General features: G+C 47.7%; 1 protein-coding gene across 2 annotated transcripts in view; it reads left to right on the top strand.

Annotated features, from left to right (window-relative positions):
* Positions 1-25,172, top strand: part of SOS1 (SOS Ras/Rac guanine nucleotide exchange factor 1) — a 311,664-nt gene that overhangs the window by 264,153 nt on the left and 22,339 nt on the right. For both annotated transcript variants that reach the window (XM_033937170.1, XM_033937172.1), the window contains 2 exons: positions 493-609; positions 840-1,104. In XM_033937170.1, the coding sequence (XP_033793061.1) occupies positions 493-609; positions 840-1,104 (382 nt within the window). The remainder of the gene's footprint in view (positions 1-492; positions 610-839; positions 1,105-25,172) is intronic.

Here is a 25,172-nt window from a genome sequence, read left to right as displayed (position 1 = left end):
CGGCAGGAAGTTGAAGTAAGTAAATCTTGACGGCCCTGTGCGGACCAGCAAAAATTTCCTGCGGACCGGCGGTTGAAGAACTGTGGTCTAGATAATAGAATTGTCCTGCTAATGACTTATGTACCTTACATAAAGTTGTATTTTATCAGTGGCCTGCAGGGTTACCTGTTTTACTAAGATTTTTAATTTCCTTTGAACAAGAATGGGAAAGCAGCTTTAGTAAATTAGGTCCTAAACGAGCTGCAGCAGATCTTAGAGGAGACCCCCCCCCCTTTCCCTCCCAAATCCTCAACTTCAGTGTAGACACCAATTGGGGGTGGAATGAGAAGACTCAGCTGCTGGCTCCTAAGCTTTTGGGATGCCTCCTAAATCCCCACCCCCCAAATTGTCAAAGTCTAGCTTGTACTGTGCTGTGTGATTTATACATAGTATGTAAATATCTAGGTACTAGTATATAAATAAAATATAATTTCCTGTCTACTCTTGTTTCAGAGGTTTTTTGAAAATCTGAATCCAATGGGTAATACTATGGAAAAAGAATTTGAAGATTATCTGTTCACGAAATCATTGGAAATAGAGCCACGAAATGTCAAGTCTTTACCAAGATTTGTAAGTAATACCAGAGAGAATTTATCCTTAAATGTTGAACCCAAAATAAAACTCCTGTGTAAGGATTTTTTTTCCTAGCATATGTTAAAGCTAGAATTATGTGATAGTTGTAGGTTATATAACCAAAAACTAAACTTTTAAGTACATTGAGATGAGTTTTTTTTATTATGTGTATGTCTGCATGTGCTTTTATTTTTATTTTGTTGTTAATTTATGCTATGTCTCTACAGCCAAAAAAATACAACTATCCTCTTAAATCTCCTGGTGTTCGTCCATCAATTACAAGACCAGGCACTATGAGACATCCTACACCCTTGCAACAAGAGCCACGAAAAATAAGTTATAGCCGAATCCCAGAAAGTGAAATGGAAAGTGCAGCATCTGCACCAAATTCTCCACGGACACCATTAACCCCACCCCTACCATCTGCTGCATCCAGCACTACAGATATCTGCAGTGTGTTTGATTCTGATCCTTCAAGTCCTTTTCATTCAAGTAAGTGTGGTTATAGGAGTATATTAATGCATCTGTACTAAGATCATATACCATGGATCCCATTTTCCTATCTCAGCAGAGTGATTAAAATAAAAAAAAATTCCCAACAGTTCTGTGTCGCCTGATAGACCGGTATAGTTAATCTTAACAGATGGGTTATATCTCACTGTGACCAGCAGGTGGAGACTAAGACCAAAACTTGTATATTAGATGAGGCTTCCCCTTCCCATCCAGTCTCTCTTAGTCTCCAGCAGAGTGGTAAGACTAATTTGGCTCACCCTCTTAGGGCTGTTGGAATTTGTTTTAAGACTCCTGGGTTCCCTTTTGTGCCAGACGGAGCTTGGATGGGTTCTGTTTGGGAATCTGTCCGACCTCGGGGGTGTCAAACCTAGCGGGTCTCATGCTGGGTCCCTCTCCCCCTCCTCTACCTCCCCACATTTTTGTAGAGGTGCCTCAGCTGGCAGCCTGGCCAACAATACTGGTCAGGTCTCCAGCTTTGAGAGCAGTGGAGTCTGTTCTGATTGGAAAAAAAAAATCCTGAGGCTGTGCCGGTCTTAAAATTGCTGATTTTTCTCATCTAACCAGCACTTCTTTACAGCTGTGGTGGTTTTCAGCACAATGAGCACTTTGAAAAGGAAAAAGTGCTCAATGTGCTCCAGACACGAGGTACTCATGGCTGGCCTGTGCAAGCATTGTACAGGCCATGGCGGTGGGGGATCCTTGTCGGCATTGAGTGCCGACAGGCAGGGAACCCCGCCACAAGTACCTCGCAAGTTGGCTTCGGATCGTGAGGAAGTCCGGGCTTCCCCCAAAGCCCACGCAAGGGGTTCCCCAGCCAACGAAGGTCAGGGTAAAAAGGATTCCCTTACCACCAGAGCGGCTGGGGATTTCCTTACCTTGTCGGTAGGCTCTTCGGCCTTAGCGGCAGGAAAAGCCCAGGCTTCTCAGATGCTGCAGGCCTCTGGAGCTCCAATTTGGTATCCTGTAACTTCAGGTATTGGAGAAACAGGGGCAAGGTGGTGCTGGGTCCCCTGCTGTGGCAGGGAGTCCCTTGGGGCCGCCGGGGGTTTTTCCTCCTGAATTTATATTGGCACTTTGCAAGGCTTATGTGTTGGCGGCTGGAGATTCTGTTTCCAATCCAGGTGTCTCGGGGGGATTTGCCCTCAATGTCTTCTCCAGTTCGGTTTGACCCCCCCCCCCCCTACTCCTCTCTCGTCCAAATGGCCGTGTGTCTCTTGGGACAAAGTTTTTGTCAAGAGGAGTAAGATATGGTTGTTGAGGACCTGGACCTTTGGGGAGATCTCCAGGATCCTCTTAGGAGGACGGATTCCGCCAGCAATGGGTTTGAGCGCCTGCCTGCTGGTGAAGATGCGTCTGTAGTGCACATTTTTCAGCGGAACAAGCTTCATGAGCTAATTCTACAGGTCTCCTCTGCATTAAAATTTGAGGACACCACACTTCCGGCGGAAGCATGGGGCTGTGAGCAGGACAGGCTCGTGGCTCCGGTACGCCCGCTGCAGCATTAATTATTAATCGGCAACTTTACTTCGGCCCCGGGTGGCAGCGTGCAGGGGAGCTCTGTCGGGCGTGCAGGGAGCGTTTTCGCGGCTTGCAAGGGATGGCCGCTCGTCAACAGAAGCCAGAACGCGAGCGCAGGAAGCAGCCGGATTCTAAGATGGCGGCCCACGTGGCACCTGCGTCGCCAGAATCACCTAGCTCCCTCTGGGTCGCGGAGGTCACCGCCGAGGTGCAGGCAGCACTGGAGGGCACCCTTGGTGACAAGCTGCAGCGTATCTTGGACAAGTTAGATACGCTGGACCAACGTTTTGCTTCCCTGACGTCGGAGGTCCGGGACACACAGCAGAGGGTCAGCTCTGCTGAGGATGCCATGCAGAGACTCACACAAGACCAGATGGCCCACTCTACATCACTGGCAGCGCTTCGGGCCAAGGTGGAGGACCTGGAGAACCGGTCCCGCCGGAACAACTTGCGGTTCGTGGGCTTGCCGGAGTCACTGGCGGAGTCTGATCTGGGTGATTTCCTAGAGAAGTGGTTGTCGGAGTCCCTGGCCCTCCCACAGCAATTGGGCCCCCTCTACATTGAACGGGCGCATCGGCTGGGGTCCCGGAGAGATGATGCGGATCGGCCACGGGTGGTTATCTGCCGCCTGCTCAATTACCGTTATAAGATTGCGGTCCTTAGAGCACTGCGCCAGGGGAAGAAGCTGCTGTACAACAATAAACCGGTCCTCTGCTTCCAGGATTACTCGGCGGAGGTATCTCAGGCTCGGCGCAAGTTTTCTCCTCTCTGTTCCAGTCTCGTCAGGCGCAGTATTCCTTTCTCTCTTCAATATCCTGCACGGCTGAGGGTGCTCCACGCGGGCAGACCGCATCATTTTGACACACCGGAAGCGGCTCGGCAGTTTGTGGATGAGAGGTTCCCTGAGGTGGCACCGTGATCTTCTGCCCCCTTTTTCTTCTCCGCTTGCTTCTGGGGTTCCAGGCTTGAGCGCGGGGAGTTGTCTCCCGGGTGGACTTTCCTCTTTTACAGTTGGGACTTCACCTGAGTGCGCTCCGCACTTTATGTTGACTTTCTATTGTTGGGTTACCTGCAGTTTGGGTCTGGTTTCAGTGGAGGGGTTAGAGGCGGGGGGTTGGAGGTTTGATTTGAGTTGGAGAGAGTGGTTGCGAGTGTTGGAGTGGCTCTGGAGCGGGTTGTGGTGGGATTTGTTTCTGTGAGGCTGCTTGCGTGGGTCTGGGTAAGGGCAGGGGTTGGCTGTGTATTTGGTGTGTTTCTACTTTGTTTGTTAGTGGGGGAGTTGCTCTTGGTTCCGTTAGTTGGCTGGGTGGCTGGGGCGGAGGTAGTGGGCTTCTTTGTTGGGGGGTTTTCCTCCCTGGCTCTGTTTCTTCTTTTCCTTTCCTTTGCTTGTTGTTCTTGGGTTGCCAGCTCTGGGGGGCTTCTGGGGCTGAGGGGGTTTTTTGTGGGTGGCCTGCAGTGGGCGTACCTAGCTTTCAGGAAGTGGCACCTATTGCGGTGTGGTACATGGTTTGGTATGGGGTGTTGGGGGTTGGGGGGAGGGTGGGGGGGGGGGGGGGGGGGGGGTGTGGAGTATGGGGTCTAGGTTGGATCAGGCAGGTGGGTGGGTGGGACTGTATGAGTGAGCGGCTGGAGGGGTGGAGGCTGGGACATTCCTCTGGCATTCTATTGTGGGATATTACGTCTCTGCATTTGGCTCTTTTGTTAATCTTTTCTGGAACATAATCTGATTTCTTGGAATGTGGGGGGGATCCACTCACCGGTTAAGAGGTATAAAATATTACAAACGTTGAATCGTAAGAAAGCCTCCATTGCTTTTCTGCAGGAGACCCGGTTGTCCTCGGAGGAGCATGCTAAGCTCTGTTCTTGGTGGGTGGGTACACACTTGGAGGCGCCGGCTCTGGGGGGTAAAGGAGGAGTGGTGATCCTTTTTCGCAAGGGCCTTCATCTGCAAACTCACAAGGTGCTTCGGGATCCTGGGGGCCGGTACCTTATTGCCTCGGTTTCTCTTAACCATAAGCCCTTATTGTTTTGTAATCTTTATGCTCCTAACAATCCTTCTGCCCGCTTTTTTCAGCAGTTGCGTAACCTTTTGTTGAAGTTTGGAGATATTCCTCTGATTCTCGGAGGAGACTTTAATGAGGTCCCTGACCCGCGGATGGATCGTTCGTCCTCTGTGGGACGGGAGTCGCTAAAGACCTGTACTGGGGCTTTAATGTTGTCTTCTTCTTTGAACTTATTGGACGTTTGGAGAGTCCTTCATCCGGTGGAGCGGGATTATTCCCATCTGTCCCGAGCGCATGGGACACTTTCTCGCATTGATCTTATTCTTCTCTCTCGGGATCTGCTCCCTTTGGTTCGGGAGGCTCTTCTGGGTCCCATTGAAATCTCGGATCATGCTTGGGTGAGCCTTCGTTGGTTTTGGGGGTCGCCCCGGGGGAGGGGGGGTGTTTCTTGGAGATTCCCCTGTCATTTGTATCGTAATACCCGCTTTCAGGATTTTCTGTTGGCCAAATGGAGGGATTTTCAGTGTACTAATCAGCAGCATCGCGAGGATCCTATTCTTTATTGGGAGGCTGCGAAGGCCGTGTTACGGGGGGAAATTGTGGCTTTTGTCGCTTTTGAGGCTAAGACTCGCCACAGAGAGATTCTTCACTTGGAGCACAGGGTTCGGGTCCTGAGGCGCCGTTATGCTAGTGCCGCCACGTTGGAGCTCAAAAAACAGCTTTTGGAGGCGCAGCAGGTCTTGAATGAGCTCATACATAGGGGGGCTCAGCGGTCTCGGGAGCATTTTCAATTTCAGCTCTTTCGGTTTGCCAACAAGAGCAGCAGGATGTTGGCGCGCTTGGCGCGTCCCCATAGAGGATCCGCGGGGGTCACCGCTTTGCGAGATGCGCAGGGAGTGCTCCATCATGGGACGGAGGCAGTGAGTCGAATCCTGCGGGACTTTTTCGCTGATTTGTATGCCTCGCCAGGCCCGGATCTTCTGGACGGGGGGGTCTATTTGGACAGCTTGGATTTACCTCGTCTCTCGGCTGAGGACTCTGCACTGTTGGAGCGTCCTGTGCTGGCGGAGGAGGTGGAATGGGCGATTCGTGTCAGTCCGCTGGGCAAGGCTCCGGGACCCGACGGCTATCGTGGGGAATTCTATAAGTTGATGGTCGATGAGATCTCTCCGTTGTTGTCTGAAATTTTCAATTTAAATGTGGCCAAGGGGTTTCTGCCCCGTTATTTGAATTCCGCCGCGATCATTGTTCTTCCGAAGCCGGGCAGAGATCCAACCTTGCCGGACTCGTATAGGCCCATTTCCCTGCTGAACTTTGAGACAAAATTGATGGCTAAGGTGCTGGCGAATCGGTTGGCTCGAGTGTTGCCTTCTTTAATATCGGAACAACAGGTGGGTTTTGTGCGTGATCGACCGGTTTCCAAGAATCTTCGCCGTATCTTGCTAGCCCTGGAGAAATTGGGTGTGGATGGGGGCCCCGCTGTACTGGTGAGCTTTGATGCTGATAAGGCTTTTGACCGGGTGCAGTGGGGGTTCCTCTTTGCCACGTTGCGGGCGTATGGCTTTGGCCCCTTTTTTATTAATGCTGTTTTGGCGCTTTATGGTGATCCTGTGGCGCGGATTTCGGTGAATGGGGGGTTTTTCGGATCCTTTTTCTATTCGTAGGGGGACTCGTCAGGGTTGTCCCCTGTCGCCCTTGCTGTTTGTGCTTTCCTTGGATCCCTTGATCCGGGATCTGCAATCTAACGTTGACATCTGTGGCCTTCGGTTGGGTGCCTCGCATTTTAAGATTGCGGCCTTTGCCGATGATCTTTTGGTTTTTTTGACGGATCCACAGCGCTCCCTGTCTACTCTCTTGGAAAGTATTAGGGAATATGGGGATTTTTCCGGGTTCACCTTGAATTTGAAGAAATCGGAGGCTTTGTCTTCGGATGAGGGTCTTCGGCGGTCGTGGAGGGGGACCTTCCCGTTGCGGTGGGCGGATTCTTCTTTTTGTTATTTAGGCATCCAATTGTCCATGAATGTTCGAGAGCTTTACCGGTGGAATGTTACTCGATTGCTCTCTACTACCAGTACTGTGTTGGCCACTTGGCGTAATCTGCCTCTCTCCTTGCTGGGGAGGGTACAACTTTTTAGGATGGTTTTGTTCCCTAAGTGGCTTTATGTCTTACAGATTTTGCCATTGTATCTATTGCGTAAGGATGTCCGGGCCCTCTCCTCTTTGTTGTCGCGGTTCTTGTGGGGGGGGTCGGAAGCCTAAATTGCGGTGGCAATTGTTGGTGGGCTCTTGGGGCCAGGGTGGTGTTGGGGTGCCGGATATTGCTCTTTATAATCAGGCCTGTCTTTTACGTCATATCCGGGACTGGGTCTTGGGTACGGATCTTTATACTGATGTTTCCATGGAGCGTGATTATTTTTATCCTTTTCATCTTCTTTTTCTCTTGCATGCCCGGTTGGTGGAGTTACCAGTTTCCAGTCGCCGTAGTGTTTTGTTTCGCCCCCTTTGGGAAGTGTGGCGAAAGCTGCTCCCTTTTTGGAGGCAGGATCCTCAGGTCAGTGTATTGTTGCCTCTGACCGGTAATCGTGCCTTTCCCCCGGGGTTGTTTCCCTCTGTCTTTGGGCGCTGGCGCGCTCACGGATTTGAGTTGTTGTTTCAGGTGTTGCGAGAGGACGGAGGGCTTCTCTCCTGTGATGAGTTGTTGCGTGGTGGTCTGCCTCCCTCGGGTCTTTTCTTTGCTCATTGCCAACTGCGACATTATATTCAGTCTCTTCCTCGGGATTCTCTTTCTTTGGAGTTTGGGATCAGTTTTCGTGCTTTTTTGGAGGGGGAGGTGGACCCTGCCTCCCGGATCTCGGTCTCCTTATACCATAAACAGCTTGGGGCCCTGAGACCGCCGCGGGATTTTTCCTATGTGCTGCAGGCTTGGCAGAAGGATTTGGGGCAGGAGCTTGGGGTGGGTCTTTTGCCTCGGGCTCTGCGTGCTGTTCCAGCTTTGGTGCATAGTGCGGAGCTTCGAGAGTGCCATTTCCGGACCTTGCTGAGAGCGTATGCCTCCCAGAGCCGGGCCTTTCATATGGGTTGCGTTGATACCCCCTACTGTCATACCTGTCATGTGGAGGTGAACTCTTATTATCATGGTCTTTGGGGTTGTGAAAGTATTCAGAGTTTTTGGGGGGCCTTGGCTTCCTTTCTTCAGGGGCTGTTACGGGTTCCTGTTCCTGTTTCTGTATATCATATGTTGTTTGCACATTTTTCTCTGTTTTCTGTGTTTACTTCTGCTGAGAAATTGTTTCTGAGCAAATGTTATATTTTGGGGAAGAAGTGTATATTGAACTTCTGGTTGGCGGATGTTCCTCCCTCGTTCTGGTATTGGAGGAATAAATTACATAGCCTTCTCAGCTGGGAGGCCGCTCTGGCCTCTTCCTCACGGCGAAGGAGCAGGGACTTTGTACTCATTTGGACTCCCTATTTGGACAGTTTGTATCCTAGGGTGCGTAGTAGTGTCTTGAATAGACTGCAGTTGTATTCCAGTCCGCCTGTCTGATCGGGGGGAGGGGTGGGGTGGGGGGGTCTGGGGGAGGGGTCTGCTTCGGGAGGGGGTTGGGGGTCGGGGGTTCTTTGTAACCTGAGAGGACATCAGAGTCCAGTCCTCTTGGGCGGTGGGGAGCCCTGTTTCTTTTGATGGGGGGGGGGATTATTGCCAATGCTTTTGTCTGCTGTTTGTATTTGCTATGGATTGTTGTTTAATAAAAACAGATTGCACTTAAAATTTGAGGACACCATGTCGGAGTCCCCACATACAGTGGACCCCTTGCTCAAGAGGATCCACTCTATTTCCCGCTCTTTCCCTATGCATCTGGATATTCGGGATATTATGCTCGCACAGTGACAGGTGCTAGAAGCGCCCTTTTGCTTTTCGCGTTCCATTGCCCGCCTATATCCCATCCCAGAAGGGGATCGCGACACTCTGAAGTCGCCGGTGGTGGACGTGGTGGTATCAGCTATCTCGAAACGACATACCGTGCCTGTTGAGGGCGGTGCTGCCTTTAATGACCCAGAGGAGCGTAAGTTGGAGTCCCTCCTTAAGCAGAGTTTTGATGTGACAGCTCTGGTGGTCCAGGTGGCGATGTGTGGCGGGCTGGTGGCTCGGGCGTGTTTTCGCTGGGCCGAGCGTGTCCTTGACCGTGAGTCTGACAGTTGGGACTTAGTGGAGTAGGAAGTTGCCAAAATTCAAATGAGTGCTTCTTAGCTCTCAGATTTCATGTATGACCTCTTACAAGCTTCTGCTAAGTCTAAGGCTTTTGGAGTGGCACCACACCATACTTTGTGGCTTTGTGCATGGTCTGTGGATGTGGCGTCCAAAGCTAAGTTGACGAAATTCCCCTTTAAGGGGTCTTTCTTGTTTGGTAAGGATTTAGACAAGCTGGTTCAGACATTAACTGATTCTAAAGTGCCTCGTTTGCATGAAGATAGGCCTAGGCCGCTAGCTCGGGGTGGTGCTACTCACGGGCGTGATTTCCACCGTTTCCACCCTAGTCGAGGGGCCCCTTCCTTTCAGTCTCCTGGGCTTTCCAGAGGCTGGTACTTCTAGCGCATGCAGTCCTTTTGAGGGGCCTGCCGGAGTGCGGGTAGTGCCTCTACCATGTTTCCTGCAGCCTGTCATGCCCAATGACTCCTTGCTGGCGCCCACTTTGATTCTGGTGGGCGCCCAGCTGAGCGACGTTTATCCAAGGTGGGCAGAGATCACGACAGAGCACTGGGTTCTGGAGGTGTTTCGGAACGGTTATGCTCTGGAGTTTGCCCGTTCTTTGCCAGATCATTTTCTTGCATCTCCCTCACAGGTGGCGTGGAAGCAGCAGCCTTTCGACAGACCCTTCAAAGATTGCTGGATCTGAAAGCAGTGGTTCCTGTGCCCCCTCAGGAGTGTTGCACCGGCAGGTACTCCATTTACTTTGTGGTGCCCAAGAAAGAGGGGACTTTTCGGCCCATCTTAGATCTGAAAGGGGTAAACAAGGCTCTCAAGGTTCCATCTTTTCACATGGAGGCACTGCGGTCTGTTACTCTGGCAGTTCAGCCGGGGGAGTATCTGACGTCTCTTGATCTGACAGAGGCCTACTTGCATGTTCCAATCCGGGCCTCCCATCAGCACTTCCTTCGCTTTGCGATCTTTGGTCAGCACTATCAGTTCTTTGTGCTGCCTTTTGGTCTGGCCATGGCGCTGTGAACATTCACCAAGGTTATGGTGGTCATAGTGGCAGCATTGCACAAAGAGGACATTCTAGTTCATCCTTATCTGGATTAATAGTTGATTCGAGCAAAGTCATTCCAGGAGAGCTCCCGGATTACGGCTCAGGTGGTGGAGTTCCTACAGTCATTGGGGTAGGTGGTCAACCTTTCCAAGAGTCAGTTGGAACTAGAGAGTTGCGTGGGGACAGAAATCCCACCCGTCCCCATGAAGAATCCCTCTGTCCCCACGAGGAATCCTGCCCATCCCTATAAACTTCAGAAACAGTTATTTCATTTAATTATGCTACTGAATTAAAGGCTGTGGTAGAGACCCATTTACAAATAAGCAAAGACACTTTATTAATTTGGAAATATTAATTGGGAAGAATACATACTGTACTTTGTAAACGGATTTCTACCAAAGCCTCTAATGTAAATATAAAATAGAAATACTCAGCTGATGAAGACCCCCAAGCTTTCAGCTGAGAACTTCCTCTGCAGTTGGCTGGGGGTCCCTTATGCCAAGCTTGGCAGGCAGCATTAGCGTCCCTGAGTCACAGATGCTGGCACCTCAGTGGCTCATAAGCATAAGAACATAAGCCTGGATCAGACCAGGGATCCATCGTGCCCAGCAGTCCGCTCCCGCCGCGGCCCCCCAGGTCCATGACCTGTAAGTGCTCCTTACCTAAGATGTTTATACCCTATTTATTTAATGTCCTGTAAGTAACCCTCTATCTGTACCCTGCTATCCCCTTCTCTTTCAGGAAATCATCCAGTCCCTTTTTGAACCCCATGGATGCCTTTATACCTCATCCTCCCAGAGAAACTCATTTGTTACAAAGTAACTTGCCCAACTCTGGTACCTTAGTAGCTCTGCCACCTTATTGCCCAGCTTCCCTTAACAACATGCTTCAAGAACAGTAAAAAGTTTCTCTTCGCTCAACCAGGGCAGAACAGGTTTCTCCTCACTGTATAGATGCCAAATCGATAGCAATGTACCTATCCATGTGTTTACTCATGGAAAACAACAACGGTTTCTTTGCCTGCCTCCGCACAATTTTATTATTTTACCTTGACTGTGTACAGTAGATTTTAATTTTTACTGTTGAATTCTGAGATGTATTTCTTGCATATCTGTAAACACGTGATGAAGAAGACGTCTTTCATGAACATACCGAAATCTTATTCGCATTTACAAAACAGGAAAAAAAATTCACCCCAGGAAGGAGCTGGGAGGAGACGTCATTGCAGGCTGGAAGATGGGGCGGGCAGCAGAGGTGAGACGCTCCGCCTAAAGCAACCTCCCTCCAAGAGTTCCAGCAAGAAACAAAGAACCTTCCCTACATTCATTCCCACCACCCCTCCTAAAGTCAGCAGGCTTTAGTCTTCATAGCCTTGGCCCCTCCTCCTCATAGCATTTCAGTTTGCGTACAGGAAAAGAGCATGTGATTTTATTTTTTTTTTTTAACAATAAAAAAGGACTCTTGATCTTAGCAAACTTTTCTGGGGCATTCTCCCCTTCACCTTCTCCTACTGTGGCTGCATGCGCGCCCGGAATCGGATACTGAGGAGGGAATTAAGCGTGAGTGTTAGGAGGATGACTCTGTCCGCCCACTCTAGCCTGCACGTGACACCTCCCTACGAATCAGCAACAGTCTCTATCATGTAGCATGGAGCTCAGCACGTAGGCACACAGAGGCTGTGTGCCTACGTGTTGAGATCACTGCCTACGTGACAAAGACTGTTGCTGCTTACTCGTCGGGACTCAGGAGCTTAGCTCGGCGCCGGACCCGGCCCGGAATTTAGGTAGGCCTCAGGATAGGAACTCTGGGTTCATCCCCGTGGGAGTCCTGTCAGCCTTGGAGGGGTCCCCGTGGGCCTGGGAGGGGTCCCCGTGGGAGTCCCATCGACCTAGGGGGATCCCTGCGATCCCTGTTCCCATGCAGACCTCTAGTAGGTGTGACTGTGAGAGGGAAAGAGAAATGGTATTGTAAATGGGGAATAAAAGAAAGAGGAGAATTTTTGGTCATATGAAGGGAGTGAGGTACAGATAATAAATAGGGAAGATAGAGATGAGAGGGAGAAATATGGAGGAAAGGGAACAGTGGGACAGATAGAAAGAGATGCAAGAGGGAGTAATGTTAGACATAGTTGTGAAGGGAATGGAGGGAGAGATGTGGCATGGTGCTGGTGAGGGGTGATAGAAGGAGAAATGTTGGGCATGGGCGAAAGATGCTGCACATGGTCCGGAGTATGAGTGAGGGATAAATGCTGGACTATGGTAGGAGAAACCAATGGACAGCAACAGAAGAATTTACAGAAGATGGGAAAGCAGAAAAAAGAAACTGAGACCAACTTGATGGAAAAATAAGTCTCCAGACAACAAAGGTAAAAAATGGAATTTATTGACTAAAATATGTTAGTTTTGGGAAATGTATATAACAGATGTCTTTGTATTGTGTCCAAGAGAAAAGGAAATGCGTTTCTGGTTTTATTTCTACAGTGTTGAAGTACTTGCTGTAGCTGTAGGGATCCCCAAGCACCGCCATCAGAGGATCTCCTCTAGAGACGGCTAGAACTCCCCTCCAAGCGCAGCAGTCACTGGCGGCATCCATGAGCCACTGAGGTGCCAGCATCTGTGACTCAAGGACGCTACTGCTGTCTGCCAAGCTTGGCAAAAGGGACCCCTGGCCAACTGCAGAGGAAGTCCTCAGCTGACAGCTTGTAGGTCCTCATCAGCTGAGTATTTATATTTTATATTTACATTAGATGCTGTGCCATGGAAAAACAAAGAATAAAAACAAAACAGGCAGACCTGTAGGTAACAGTCTACAGGTCTACAGCAGTCGGGTTTTAGGATCGTAAAACCAGATACAAAATAGCCAAGCAAATGTTAGTGAATCAGTCGCTTGGCTATTTTGCATGGGGTTTTACAAATTTGCATGGCAGGATCAGAAAATAGGCGATCGGGACAAACATGCAGTGGGCCGTTTAGCAGTGATCATTTAGCGACAATCGCTGACTTTAGTGAATCGGGGCCTTGCTATCCTGCTTGTCCTCAAAGAAAATACAGATACATGGATATAAGTAATCTTGCTGATATAGTTTAGAAACATAGAAACAAGCGGCAGAAAAGGGCTATAGCCCATCAAGTCTGCCCATTCCAAATATCCCCTCCCCTGAATTCACTCCCTTAAAGATCCCATGTGAGTATCCCATTTTATCTTAAAATCCGTTACGCTGCTGGCCTCTATCACCTGGAGTGGGAGTCTGTTCCAATGATCCACCACTCTTTCGGTGAAGAAGTACTTCCTGGAGTCGCCATGAAACTTCCCTCCCCTGATTTTCAGCAGATGCCCTCTGGTGGTCGAGGGTCCCATGAGCCAGAAGATACCGTCTTCTGACTTGACACATCAGGGCATATGTGTTGTTTTTTTGTTCACCTATCCAACAATTCAAGTTGAGGATGGTCCATTATATAGTTTGGGTGGAAGAAGGAGAAATTAGGTTCCTACCTGCAAATTTTCTTTCTTTTAGTCTCTCCAGCCCGGCATAGCACACTGATGACCAACAGGTGGAGACAGACATAAACTTTTGGGTGGGCTGTGCAGTCCCCAATACACTCAATCTGCCAAATAGCTAAACAAAACTAAGAAACTAATAAGTGTGAATTATAACAGTAATAACACTCCCAACAGGAGCAGCAACTAACATAAAGCAATTCTGTTGGAAATTAAATAGAAGTATCTTCAGCAAACATCCCCACATCACCAACTGAGCCAAAGGCCGCTGTTCTTTTAAATCTCCCTTACCCTATTAAAAACATGAGATCCCGCAGAAAAAAAACACACTCTTCATGCAAATCCAGAAATAACAACAAACAGACAGGTGGGGGCTGGGGGCTGTGCCAGTCTGGAGAGACTAAAAGAAAGAAAATTTGCAGGTAAGAACCTAATTTCTCCTTTTTCAGCATTTCTTCAGACCAGCACAGTTCAGTGATGCGACGTACCAAAGCAGTACCCATCAAGGGTGGGACCCCTAATGGGCCAACACAAGAACACGCTGACCAAACACCACGTCCCGACGCACCTGAACATCCACATGGTAGTGTCGCACAAAAGAATGGAGAGAAGACAAAACTGCAGCTTTACAGATATACACTGGAGGCACAAGAGAAGACTTAGCCCAAGTGCTTAGAGAGTTGAGTGATGTCCTGGCGGAACCGTTATCCACGCTCTTCAATCTTTCCCTAAGTACAGGAAGAGTCCCGTTGGACTGGAAAACAGCCAACGTCATTTCACTCCACAAAAAGGGATGCAGGACAGAGGCTGCGAATTGCAGACCAGTGAGTCTCACATCAATAGTGAGTAAACTTATGGAAACACTAATTAAACATAAATTAGATACGATCCTGAACGAGGAGAATCTACGTGATCCCCATCAACATGGATTTACAAAGGGAAGGTCCTGCCAATCCAATCTAATCAGCTTCTTTGACTGGGTAACAAGAAAGCTGGATATGGAGGAGTCCCTAGACGTCGTGAACTTGGACTTCAGTAAAGCTTTTGATAGCGTCCACACCGCAGGTTATTGAGCAAGATGAGTTTGATGGGATTAGGTGACACATTAACTGCATGGGTCAAAGACTGGCTAAGCAGTAGACTTCAGAGGGTGGTGGTTAACAGTACCCTCTCCGAAACGTCGGAGGTGATCAGTGGAGTGCCGCAGGGCTCGGTCTTGGGCCCGATCCTATTTAACATTTTCGTAAGAGACCTGACTCAGGGGCTTCACGGTAAAATAACATTATTCGCCGATGATGCCAAACTGTGCAACATAGTAGGCAAAAGCACATTGCCCGACAGTATGACGCGGGACCTACTCTTACTGGAACAGTGGTCCTTGACTTGGCAACTAAGCTTCAGTGCCAAAAAGTGTAAAGTCATGCACCTTGGCAGCAGAAATCCGTGCAGAACTTAAATCCTAAATGGTGAGACCTTAGCTAGGAGTGCAGCAGAACAAGACTTAGGAGTGGTCATTAGTGAAGACATGAAAACTGCCAATCAAGTAGCGAAAGCTTCATCCAAGGCTAGACAAATGATGGGTTGTATCCGTAGAAGTTTCGTCAGCCGGAAGCCCGAAGTCATAATGCCGTTGTACAGATCCATGGTGAGACCTCATCTGGAATATTGTGTACAATTTTGGAGGCCACATTACCAAAAAGATGTGCTGAGAGCTGAATCGGTTCAGTGAATGGCCACCAGGATGGTCTCAGGACTCAAGGATCTCCCGTATGAGGAAAGGCTGAGTAAATTGCAGCTATACTCACTCGAGGAACGTAGAGAGAGGGGAGACATGATTGAGACGTTCAAATATATCACGGGCTGTATCGAGGTGGAAGATGATATCTTTTTTCTTAAAGGACCCACGGCCACAAGAGGGCATCCGCGGGAAATTTCATGGCGACACCAGGAAGTATTTCTTCACCGAAAGGGTGGTTTATCATTGGAATGATCTTCCACTGCAGGTAATTGAGGCCAGCAGTGTGCCAGATTTTAAGAAAAAATGGGATAGCCATGTGGGATCTCTTAGGGGAAGAAGTTAGGGGGGTGGGTCATTAGAATGGGTAGACTTGATGGCCCTTTTCTGCCGTCATTTTCTATGTTTCCAAGAAGCTGCCTGACCCTGAGTGGGAATGAGCCTTGAGAAATTCCAAAACAGGCTTCTGAAGAAGATATGGGCCCGAAATAAAGATGGGCCTGTACTATCGTCCACCTGGGCAAACCGAAGTAAACGATGAAGAAATGGCAGCCGAGATGAGACGAGAATGCAAAAACGGTAACACCATTGTTATGGGAGACTTCAACTACCCCGGGATAGACTGGAGTCTTAGATGCTCAAAATGCGCTAGGGAAACCAGATTCCTGGAGGCTATACAAGACTGCTTCATGGAGCAGCTTGTCAGAGAGCCAACAAGGGGAAATGCCACTCTGGACCTAATCCTCAATGGGCTAAGAGGACCTGCAAAGGAAGTGGAAGTAGTGGGGCCGTTAGGAAACAGCGATCACAATATAATCCAGTTCAAAGTCAAAGTAGGGAAGAGAACCACAGTGACGACTTTAAACTTCAAGAAAGGGAACTAAGAAGCGATGAGAGTAATGGTAAGAAAGAAACTTAGAAACAGCTTAAAGAAATCTCAGACGGTGGAGCAAGCCTGGTCTTTATTTAAGGACTTGGTGAGTGAAGCGCAAAATCTGTATGTCCCTAGATTTAGAAAAGGATGCAAGAAGAATCGAACAAAAGACCCGGCTTGGATAACTAAAGAAGTGAAGAAAGCAATAGGAGACAAGAAAAAATCATTCCAGATGTGGAAAAAGGACAAAACTGGGGAAAACTGGAAAGAGCACAGGAAGCATCAAAAAGAATGTCACTGAGTGGTTAGAAGAGCAAAAAGAGAATACGGGGAGAGGCTAGCCAGGGAAGCACAAAATTTCAAACCGTTCTTCAGATATGTTAAAGGGAAGCAGCAGGCAAGGGAGGAGGTGGGATCGTTGGATGAAGGTGATAGGAAGGAAGTGGTGAAGGAGGAAAAAGAAGTGGCGGATAGACTAAACAGGTTCTTTTCGTCAGTATTTACAAGAGAGGACACATCCAACGTGCCGGAACCTGAAAAAAATCTTCAAAGGAGATCAAGCAGAAAAATTAACATCTTTGGAGGTAAGCCTTGAAGATGTACTCAAGCAGATAGATTAAAAATTGACAAATCTCCGGGCCCAGACGGAATCCATCCTAGGGTACTGAAAGAACTAAAGGAAGAAGTAGCGGAATTACTACAGTAGGTTTGTAATCTATCCCTAAAAACAGGGGTGATCCCGGAGGATTGGAAGATAGCAAATGCTACACCTATCTTTAAAAAAGGATCGAGAGGTGACCCGGGGGGGGAACTACAGACCGGTAAGTCTGACTTCGGTCCCGGGGAAGATGGCAGAAGCGCTGATAAAAGACAGAATCGATGAGCATCTAGAAAGGAACAAACTGATGAAAACAATCCAACATGGCTTCTGCAAGGGAAGATCGTGCCTAACGAACTTACTGCACTTCTTCGAAGGAATTAACAAACAAATGGACGAAGGGGCCCCCATAGACATCGTATACTTGGATTTTCAAAAAACCTTCAACATGAACGCCTACTATGGAAACTGAAGAACCATGGGGTGGAAGGAGACGTACATAGATGGATCAAAAATTGGCTGGAAGCAAAGGGCAGGAAGCAAAGGGTATGAGTGAAGGGCCACTACTCGGACTGGAGAAGAGTCACGAGTAGTGTTCCGCAGGGGTCAGTACTCGGACCGCTGCTGTTCAATATATTTATTAATGACCTAGACACAGGGACGAAGTGCGAAGTTATAAAATTCGCAGATGACACAAAACTTTTTAGTGGGGTTAGGACTAAGGAGGATTGTGAAGATTTACAAAGGGACCTAAACAAACTGGGAGAGTGGGCAAATAAATGGCAGATGAAGTTTAATGTAGAGAAAAGTAAAGTCTTACATGTAGGAAACAGAAACCCGATGTACAGCTATAAGATGGGAGGGCTGGTAATGGGTGAAAGTAGCCAAGAGAAGGACTTAGGGGTACTGGTGGACAAAACAATGAAGCCATCAGCACAGTGCGCAGCGGCCTCTAAGAAGGCGAACAGAATGCTAGGTATTATCAAGAATAGGTATTACAACCAGAACGAAGGACATTATCCTGCCATTGTATCAGGCGATGGTGCGCCTGCAATCTGGAGTACTGCATCCAATATTGGTCACCGTACCTTAAGAAGGATATGGCGATGCTTGAGAGGGTTCAGAAAAGAGCAACGCGCTTGATAAAAGGTATGGAAAACCTTTCATACGCTGAAAGATTGGAGAAACTGGGGCTCTTTTCCCTAGAAAAACGGAGACTTAGAGGGGACATGATGGAGACTTACAAGATCATGAGGGGCATGGAGAGGGTGGAGAGGGACAGGTTCTTCAAACTTTCGAAAACTACAAGAACGAGAGGGCATTCAGAAAAATTGAGAGGGGACACATTCAGAACCAATGCTAGGAAGTTCTTCTTCATCCAAAGGGTGGTGGACACCTGGAATGCGCTTCCAGAGGATGTGATAGGACAGAGTACGCTATTGAATTTCAAGAAGGAATTAGATGATTTCCTGAAGGAAAAGGGAATAGAAGGGTATAGCTAGAGGATTATCATACAGGTCCTGGACCTGGCCGCCGCTTGAGCGGACTGCTGGGCACAATGGACCTCTGTCTGACCCAGCAGAAGTACTGTTTATGTCCTTATTACATTACATTAGTGATTTCTATTCCGCCATTTCCTTGCGGTTCAAGGCGGATTACATAAGTTATCTGGACATTTCCAGAGGTATTACAGAGTGGAGGGGTTGCTACATGGGATTGAGATGATTCTTGCGGTGTTAGTTTGTCTTTAAAGATTTCTTGAATAGCATGGTTTTTATTTCTTTTCTGAAAGTTTTGTAGCCTAGGGTTGTGATCAGTAAATTGGACAGTTGGTAGTCTAGTTTTGCTGTTTATGTGGCTAGAAGGCCATTGTACAGTTCTTTTTGTTTGATGTCTCTGATTGGAGGGTGTGTGAATGGTATGTGGATTCTCCTATGTCTGGTAGTGGTAGTTTGGATTAGGCAGTTGTTCAAGTCGGCTGGGCTGTCTTCATTAATGGTTTTAAATAGTAAACAGTAGAATTTGAATAGTATTCTTGCTTGTATTGGGAGCCAGTGTGATTCGAGGTATGCCGCTGTGATGTGGTCATGTTTCCTCAGTGAATAGATAAAGTCTCAGAGCTGTTTTTTGTACTGTTTGTAGTTGTTTTATCATGGTTGCGGGGCAGGATGTTGCAGTAGTCTAGAACAGTGTTTTTCAACCTTTTTACACCCATGAACCGGCAGAAATAAAAGAATTATTTTGTGGACCGGCAAACTACTAAGACTGAAATTTTAAAAAAACATTTCCTCCCCATCTCCGAAAACTCGGTCCCCGCAAACCATCTGATCCCATCTGCACAAGCCGCAGTTATGATTTTATATTGAATGTATTTTATTAAAGTATAAAAAGAAACAATATTCTGTACAATTGTGATTTTATAAATACAAATATACAGAGCAAGGACCAACAAAACCCCTGTCTCCCCTCCCCTTCATATATATCCCCTCTACTATTAAGAAAACTGAACAAGCCAAGTTATTACAGAATGCTACACAGAAATATCATGCTAACAGAATACTGCAGTCACATGACAGGAATAGTGTTAGGGGAGTGACCCTAAGCCAGCTGGAAGCTAAAGAAGCACTGCCTAGGCTTTGCAGTCCCCAGTTATGTCTCTAGCAGGATATATATTTCAAATCTGAAATATTCTAATGACAAAATAGAAATAAAATTATTTTTTCTACCTTTTGTTGTCTCTAGTTTCTGCTTTCATCTTCTTTTTACTCTTTTCCTTCCAGCGTCTGCCCTGTCTCTTCAATCCAGCATCTTGCCCGTTCCATCCACTGTCTGCCCTCTCCCCCTTCCATATGTATCTGACTTCTTTCTATGCCCCTCTCCCCTTTCCATACAGCCTGTGCCTCCTCTCTCCTTTTTACATGATTCATTCCAGCTTCACTGCTTTCTTCATTTTTATCTCTCCTACACCAGATCTAGCATCTTTATCCCTTTCTCATTTCTCTGCTGACCCCCCCTTTCCAGCATCAATCTCTCTCTTCTTTCTCATTCCTCTCTCTCCCCTTTCCCTCATCTGATCTCTCCATTCCATCCTGACCCCTTCCCACCCCTCTAATATCCCTGTTTCCTTTTCCATTCCCTCCTCCCCCTATCCAACAGTAACTCTCTTCCCATCCCTTTCCCTCCTTCCCTCCCAGCAGCATCTCTCCTTCTACCTCCCTCCAGGTCCAGTAGCAGCTCTCCCTTTATCCAGCAGCTTCCCAGCCTCCAACAATGGCTTCCTCCCCTTCCAACAGCTCTCAGTACTTGCCTGCAGCAGCGATTTACTTAGGCAGCCTTGGGTCCGTTGCCACCTCTGAGGAAAGAGGAAGTTGCCGATGAATCACTGCCCTGGCAAGTACGAGAGCTGCTGGGAGGGGAGACAGCCACTGTCAAAGGCTCCCCAGGATCTTGCTCCCACACACGCTGACCATCTCCCTTCCACCTGCACCTGCAGCTCTCTCCCTTCCACTTGCACCTTCCCTACGGCCCTCTTCAGCAACTCGGCAAGGGAGGCGATCAAGACAGGCTGCTGACGTCGGGACCTTTACTCTCCGAGTCCCGCCTATTTTGTTTCAACTTCCTGTTTCCAAACAGGTGAGACTCACAGAGGGAAGGCCCCGACGTCAGCAGCCTGTCTTGATCACCCGAGGCTGGGAGGAACAGCAGCCTTCCAACACTACCGCAGTCGGCAGGAAATTTAACTGCCGACTTGATCTCGCTGGCCCTGCGCAGTCCGACAGAAATTTTCTGTGGACCGTCACTGGTCCGTGGACCAGCAGTTGAAAAACAGTGGTCTAGAAGACCTATGACTAGGGACTGGACCACAAGCTGGAATTGTTTCTGTCAAAGAATTTTCGAACTTGCCTTAGGTTTCTCATGATTGCGAATGATTTCTGTATTGATTTGTAGCTGCATGGTACAGCATCTGTCTATCATCATTCCTAGAAGTTTTAGAGAGGGTTGAATGGGGTATGTGATAGAGTTTATTACTAGGTTTGTTATGGTTGGGGTTTTGTTATTTTCGAGGAGTATGAATTTTGTTTTGTCTGGATTCAGTTTCAGTTTGTGATCTTTCATCCATGTTGCTACTGTTTCTAATGTTCTGTGTAGTGTGTCTTGTCACAGAGGGCGTTGGTTGATCAAAAGGAAGGAGAATGGTGATGTCGTCTGCATAGCTATAGGAGGTTAAGCCTAATTTGTCTAGGCAGATGCCGAGGGATGCAATATAGAGGTTGAAGAGTGAACATAAGAATTGCCGCTGCTGGGTCATACCAGTGGTCCATCGTGCCCAGCAGTCCGCTCACACAGCGGCCCTCTGGTCAAAGACCAGCGCCCTAACTGAGACTAGCCCTACATGCGTACATTCCGGTTCAGCAGGAACTTATCTAACTTTGTCTTGAATCCTTGGAGGGTGTTTTCCCCTATGACACACTCTGGAAGAGCATTCCAGTTTTCTACCACTCTCTGGGTGAAGAACTTCCTTACATTCGTATGGAATCTATCCCCTTTCAATTTTAGAGAGTGCCCTCTTGTTCTCTCTACCTTGGAGAGGATGAACAACCTGTCTTTATCTACTAAGTCTATTCCCTTCAGTACTTTGAATGTTTCAATCATGTCTCCTCTCAATCTCCTCTGATTGAGGGAGAAAAGGCCCAGTTTCTCTAATCTTTCACTGTACGGCAACTCCTCCTGCCTAGAGAATGACACGGGGACCGTTTACCGCGGTCATCGCAGTACATCTACAGGAATGGAGACATTTGCAACTGGTTTACCACAGGAATGGGGACAAGACCTTTCACCGCCCTGCGGGAATGAGGACAAGATCTTTTACCATCCCGTAGGAGCGGTGAAAAGTCTTACTCCTATGTCAAAAAAAATTACTCCCATGTCGGACTCGGCATCTTCTCCCCAGCTCCTCTTGCACCTATTTTACCTTCAGGAGCCAGCCATGCCACGATGAAGACAGAAAGAACCTAAAACCAAAGCTTGAGACCAATGTGATTTGAAGAATAAAATTACTAGACAACAAAAAGAAAAAAAATAAATTTATTTTATAATTTGTGATTAGAATATTTCAGATTTGAAATATGTATCCTGCTAGACCTGGTATTAGACATAACTGAGAACCGTAAAGCCCAGGCTGTGCTTCTTTAGCTTCCATCTGGCTTAAGGCTCTCTCTCTGACTAGGGGGCAGTTGCCCTATTTGCTCTCCCCTAACACTGTTCCTGCCATGTGTGACTGAAGTATTCTGTTAGCTTGATTTTTCTATGTAGCATTCTGTAATAATTTGGTTTGTTCAGTTTTCACAATAGTGAAGGGGATATTTGTGAAAGGGAGGGGAGATGGGTTTTATGGAACCTTGCTCTGTTTTATTTGTGTTTATAAAATGACAATTGTAAGAGGAGAAGCTTTTGCCCACACATACGCGACTGTAGGGCGGCACAGGCAGGCTTTGCCGGCATCAGTTTCTTTTCTAAAGTGCCGCAAAGGTTAGGGGGAGGGAGGGAGATAGATTTGGCCGGAGGGAGGGAAGGGGCCACGCATGCGCGATCGGTGACCGCATGCCTTCCCTCCCTTAAGTTTCTTTACGCTGCAAAGGTAAGAGGGAGGGAGATTCTTGGGCCGCTGAAGGGCAGTGAGGTGGTGAGAGGGAAGGGTGGATGCTGCGGGGACGGGGCGGTGTAGGGGACGGTGGGTTCGGGGACGGGGCGGTGAAGGGGACGGCGAGGACGGGGTGGTGAAGGGGACAGATTTTTTCCCCGTGTCATTCTCTACTCCAGCCCCTTAACCATTTTAGTCGCACTTCTCTGGACCCTTTCGAGTAGTATCGTGTCCTTCTTCATGTGTTGGGGGATAAAGGTGATCCTTGGGGTACGCTGCAGGGGTTGGACCATGGTTCTGATTTTTCTTTGTTTTTACTCTGTATGTCCTGGATTGTAGGAATCCTTGAAACCATGTGTATACCTTATCAGTGATTCCTATTGAATCTAGTATTTGTAGAAGGATGTCATGGTCCACCAGGTCATATGCTGCGGTGAGATCTAGTTGTATAATCAGCATTTTTCTGCCTGTACTGAGGTGTTGTCTAGCTGTGTCCAGGCGGGATCCTAGTAGTGTCTCTGTGCTGTAATTGGTTCTGAAACCAAACTGTGTAGGGTGGAATAATTTGTGTTTTTCTAGGTAGTTGGTGAGGAGTTTAGCTACGAGGCCTTCCATTAGCTTGACATAAAGTGGTATTGGGGCTATTGATCTGTAGTTGGATGGTTGATCTGTTGCTCCTTTAGGGTCTTTTAGGATTGGGGTGATTATGATTTTGCTGAGGTCTTGCAGGAAAAGGTCATCTATAAGCATGGTTTGTATCCATTGTAAGAGGAGAGCGTGGAATATAGTACTAGAGGTTTTTAACAGGTATGGTAGGCAGTGGTTGAGGTTGCAGGCTGCGTGGCTGTATTTTTTATAAAGTTTGTTAAGGTCGGACCATTGTGATTCTTTTTCTGTGGGGGGACATTGTGATCTCTTCTAGGTGAGTTGGGGTTCCAGTGAAGGTAGTTGTAATTTTGTTTTTAAAGCATTCAGCTAAAAGGGTGGCTGAAGAGGGGTGGAGTGTTGTTATTAGCCAGGAAGGGGTTTAGTGTCTGTGAGTTCTTTTAGTAATTGGAATAGTTTTTTTGTGTCTTGAATTTCTGTGCCTATTTGGTTAGTGTAGTGTGTCCTTCTCTTTTCTTTTAGCTTTTGCTTGTGTTGTTGATTTAGTTTTCTCCATATTTTAGTGTGTTCTTGGTTGCTTTTTCTCCATTTTCTTTCTAGTCGTCTGCATTGTCTTTTGAGTAGGAGTAGTTCGTTGTCGAACCATTTGTGTGATTGTCTGCTGATTCTGGTTTTTGTTTGCATTGGGGCTAGCTCATCTAAGATAGCTGTGCTTAATTTGCACCATTGTGAGATTAAATTTTTGGGGTTACTTTCTTGGATTGTTGCATCTGTTTTATTCCAGAATATGGAGGGGTCGATGTATTTACATGATTCATAGGTTAAGCTTTGGGATTTTGGTTTGAGTTTGCCTTTGGCCCAGTTGATATTGAAGGTGTATGTGTAGTGGTCTGACCAGAGAGAATAGGACCAGTTTCCGTTTCAGGTGTAAATCTCTGGTAGAGTGGGCTGTTGGGTCATGAAGGCTGCGATGTCAAGTTGGTGGCCTTTCTTATGTGTGATTTGAGGGTCTAAGATCTTGTAGGTTAAGTCTTCGAGGTAAGATAGTAGGTTTTCAACTTGTTTAGAGGAATGGTCTTCGAGATGGAGGTTTAGATCTCCTAAGATTAGGTTGTATACTGCCGTTAGTGAGTTTTGGTATTTAAAATCTTCAAATTCTGGTCTTGTTGTGTTCCAATTCCCTTGTGTTATGTAGCCTAGTATGCAGGTTATGGATTCTTTTAGTGTGGAGCATGATAGTTGGCAAGCTATGAGGTCCATGTATGGTGTGGATGTTTTGTCTAGTATGTTTAAGTTTAGGGAGTTTCTAACTAGGATGGCCAGATCTCCTCCTCTTTTTTTTTTTTTTTGCTCTGCAGACCACCTTTAACTTGTATCTCTGTGGGAAAACTTCAGTTATCCTGAGATCCGAGTCTGAGGTTAGCCAGGTTTTGGTGAGGAAGAGGCAGTCTAGATTCTCTGTTTCTATCCAGTCTCTTATGCGTTCTATCTTTGGGCCTAGTGCTCTGATGTTTATGTAGGCACATGATAGTGTAGTGTATTCTGTTTGAGCATTGTTTGTCATTTTTGGGTGGATGAGTGATCTTGGTTGTGGGTGTAGATTGGTCCTGGATATGCCGAAGCGATAGTCTCCTTGATCCAGCATGCAATGGTAGCCTTGGAAGCACCATCCCCCTTACGAGAACCCGCTAAGAGGACAAAGACAATCGGATTTTTGGAACTTCTGGGTCTGCTGAACATAAGAGCAAAGGACCCGACAGACATCCAACTTGCACAACTGCCTCTGCTCCAAAGAGCTCTCCCAACTACCCAAAACTGGGAGAACCACAGGGCGACTGACATGAAAAGGCGGAACCACCTTTGGCAGAAAGGAAGGAATAGGCCACAGCACAACGCGCTCCCTAGAAAACTCCAGGAAGGGAGGTCTACAAGAGAAAGCCTGCAACACAGAAACACGTCTAGCAGATGTAATAGCTACCAAGAAGACCGCTTTAAGAGTAAGGTCCTTCAATGAACAGGCACCCAAAGGCTCAAAAGATGGGCACACCAGCACGGACAAGACCAGATTCAGATCCCAAGAAGGAACAGATGGTCGCACGGAAGGCTTGAGCAATTTGGCCGCCCGCAAGAAGCGAATGACGTAACAACCCATGAAAGGCTGACAAGGCTGCAAGCTGAACCCGGAGAGAAGACCAAGCCAGGCTCCTGTCCAGGCCATCCTGCAAGAACTCTAAGATGGTAGGCAGGGAAGTGCAAAAAGAGACCACTCCTCACGCAGCACACCACTCCTCAAATATACGCCAAACCCGCATATCAGGCCGAGAA

This window comes from Geotrypetes seraphini, chromosome 3 (genome assembly GCF_902459505.1).
Source record: "Geotrypetes seraphini chromosome 3, aGeoSer1.1, whole genome shotgun sequence".
In the NCBI taxonomy this organism is placed as follows: Eukaryota; Metazoa; Chordata; class Amphibia; order Gymnophiona; family Dermophiidae; genus Geotrypetes; species Geotrypetes seraphini.
This window is presented reverse-complemented; position numbering and strand designations above follow the sequence as displayed.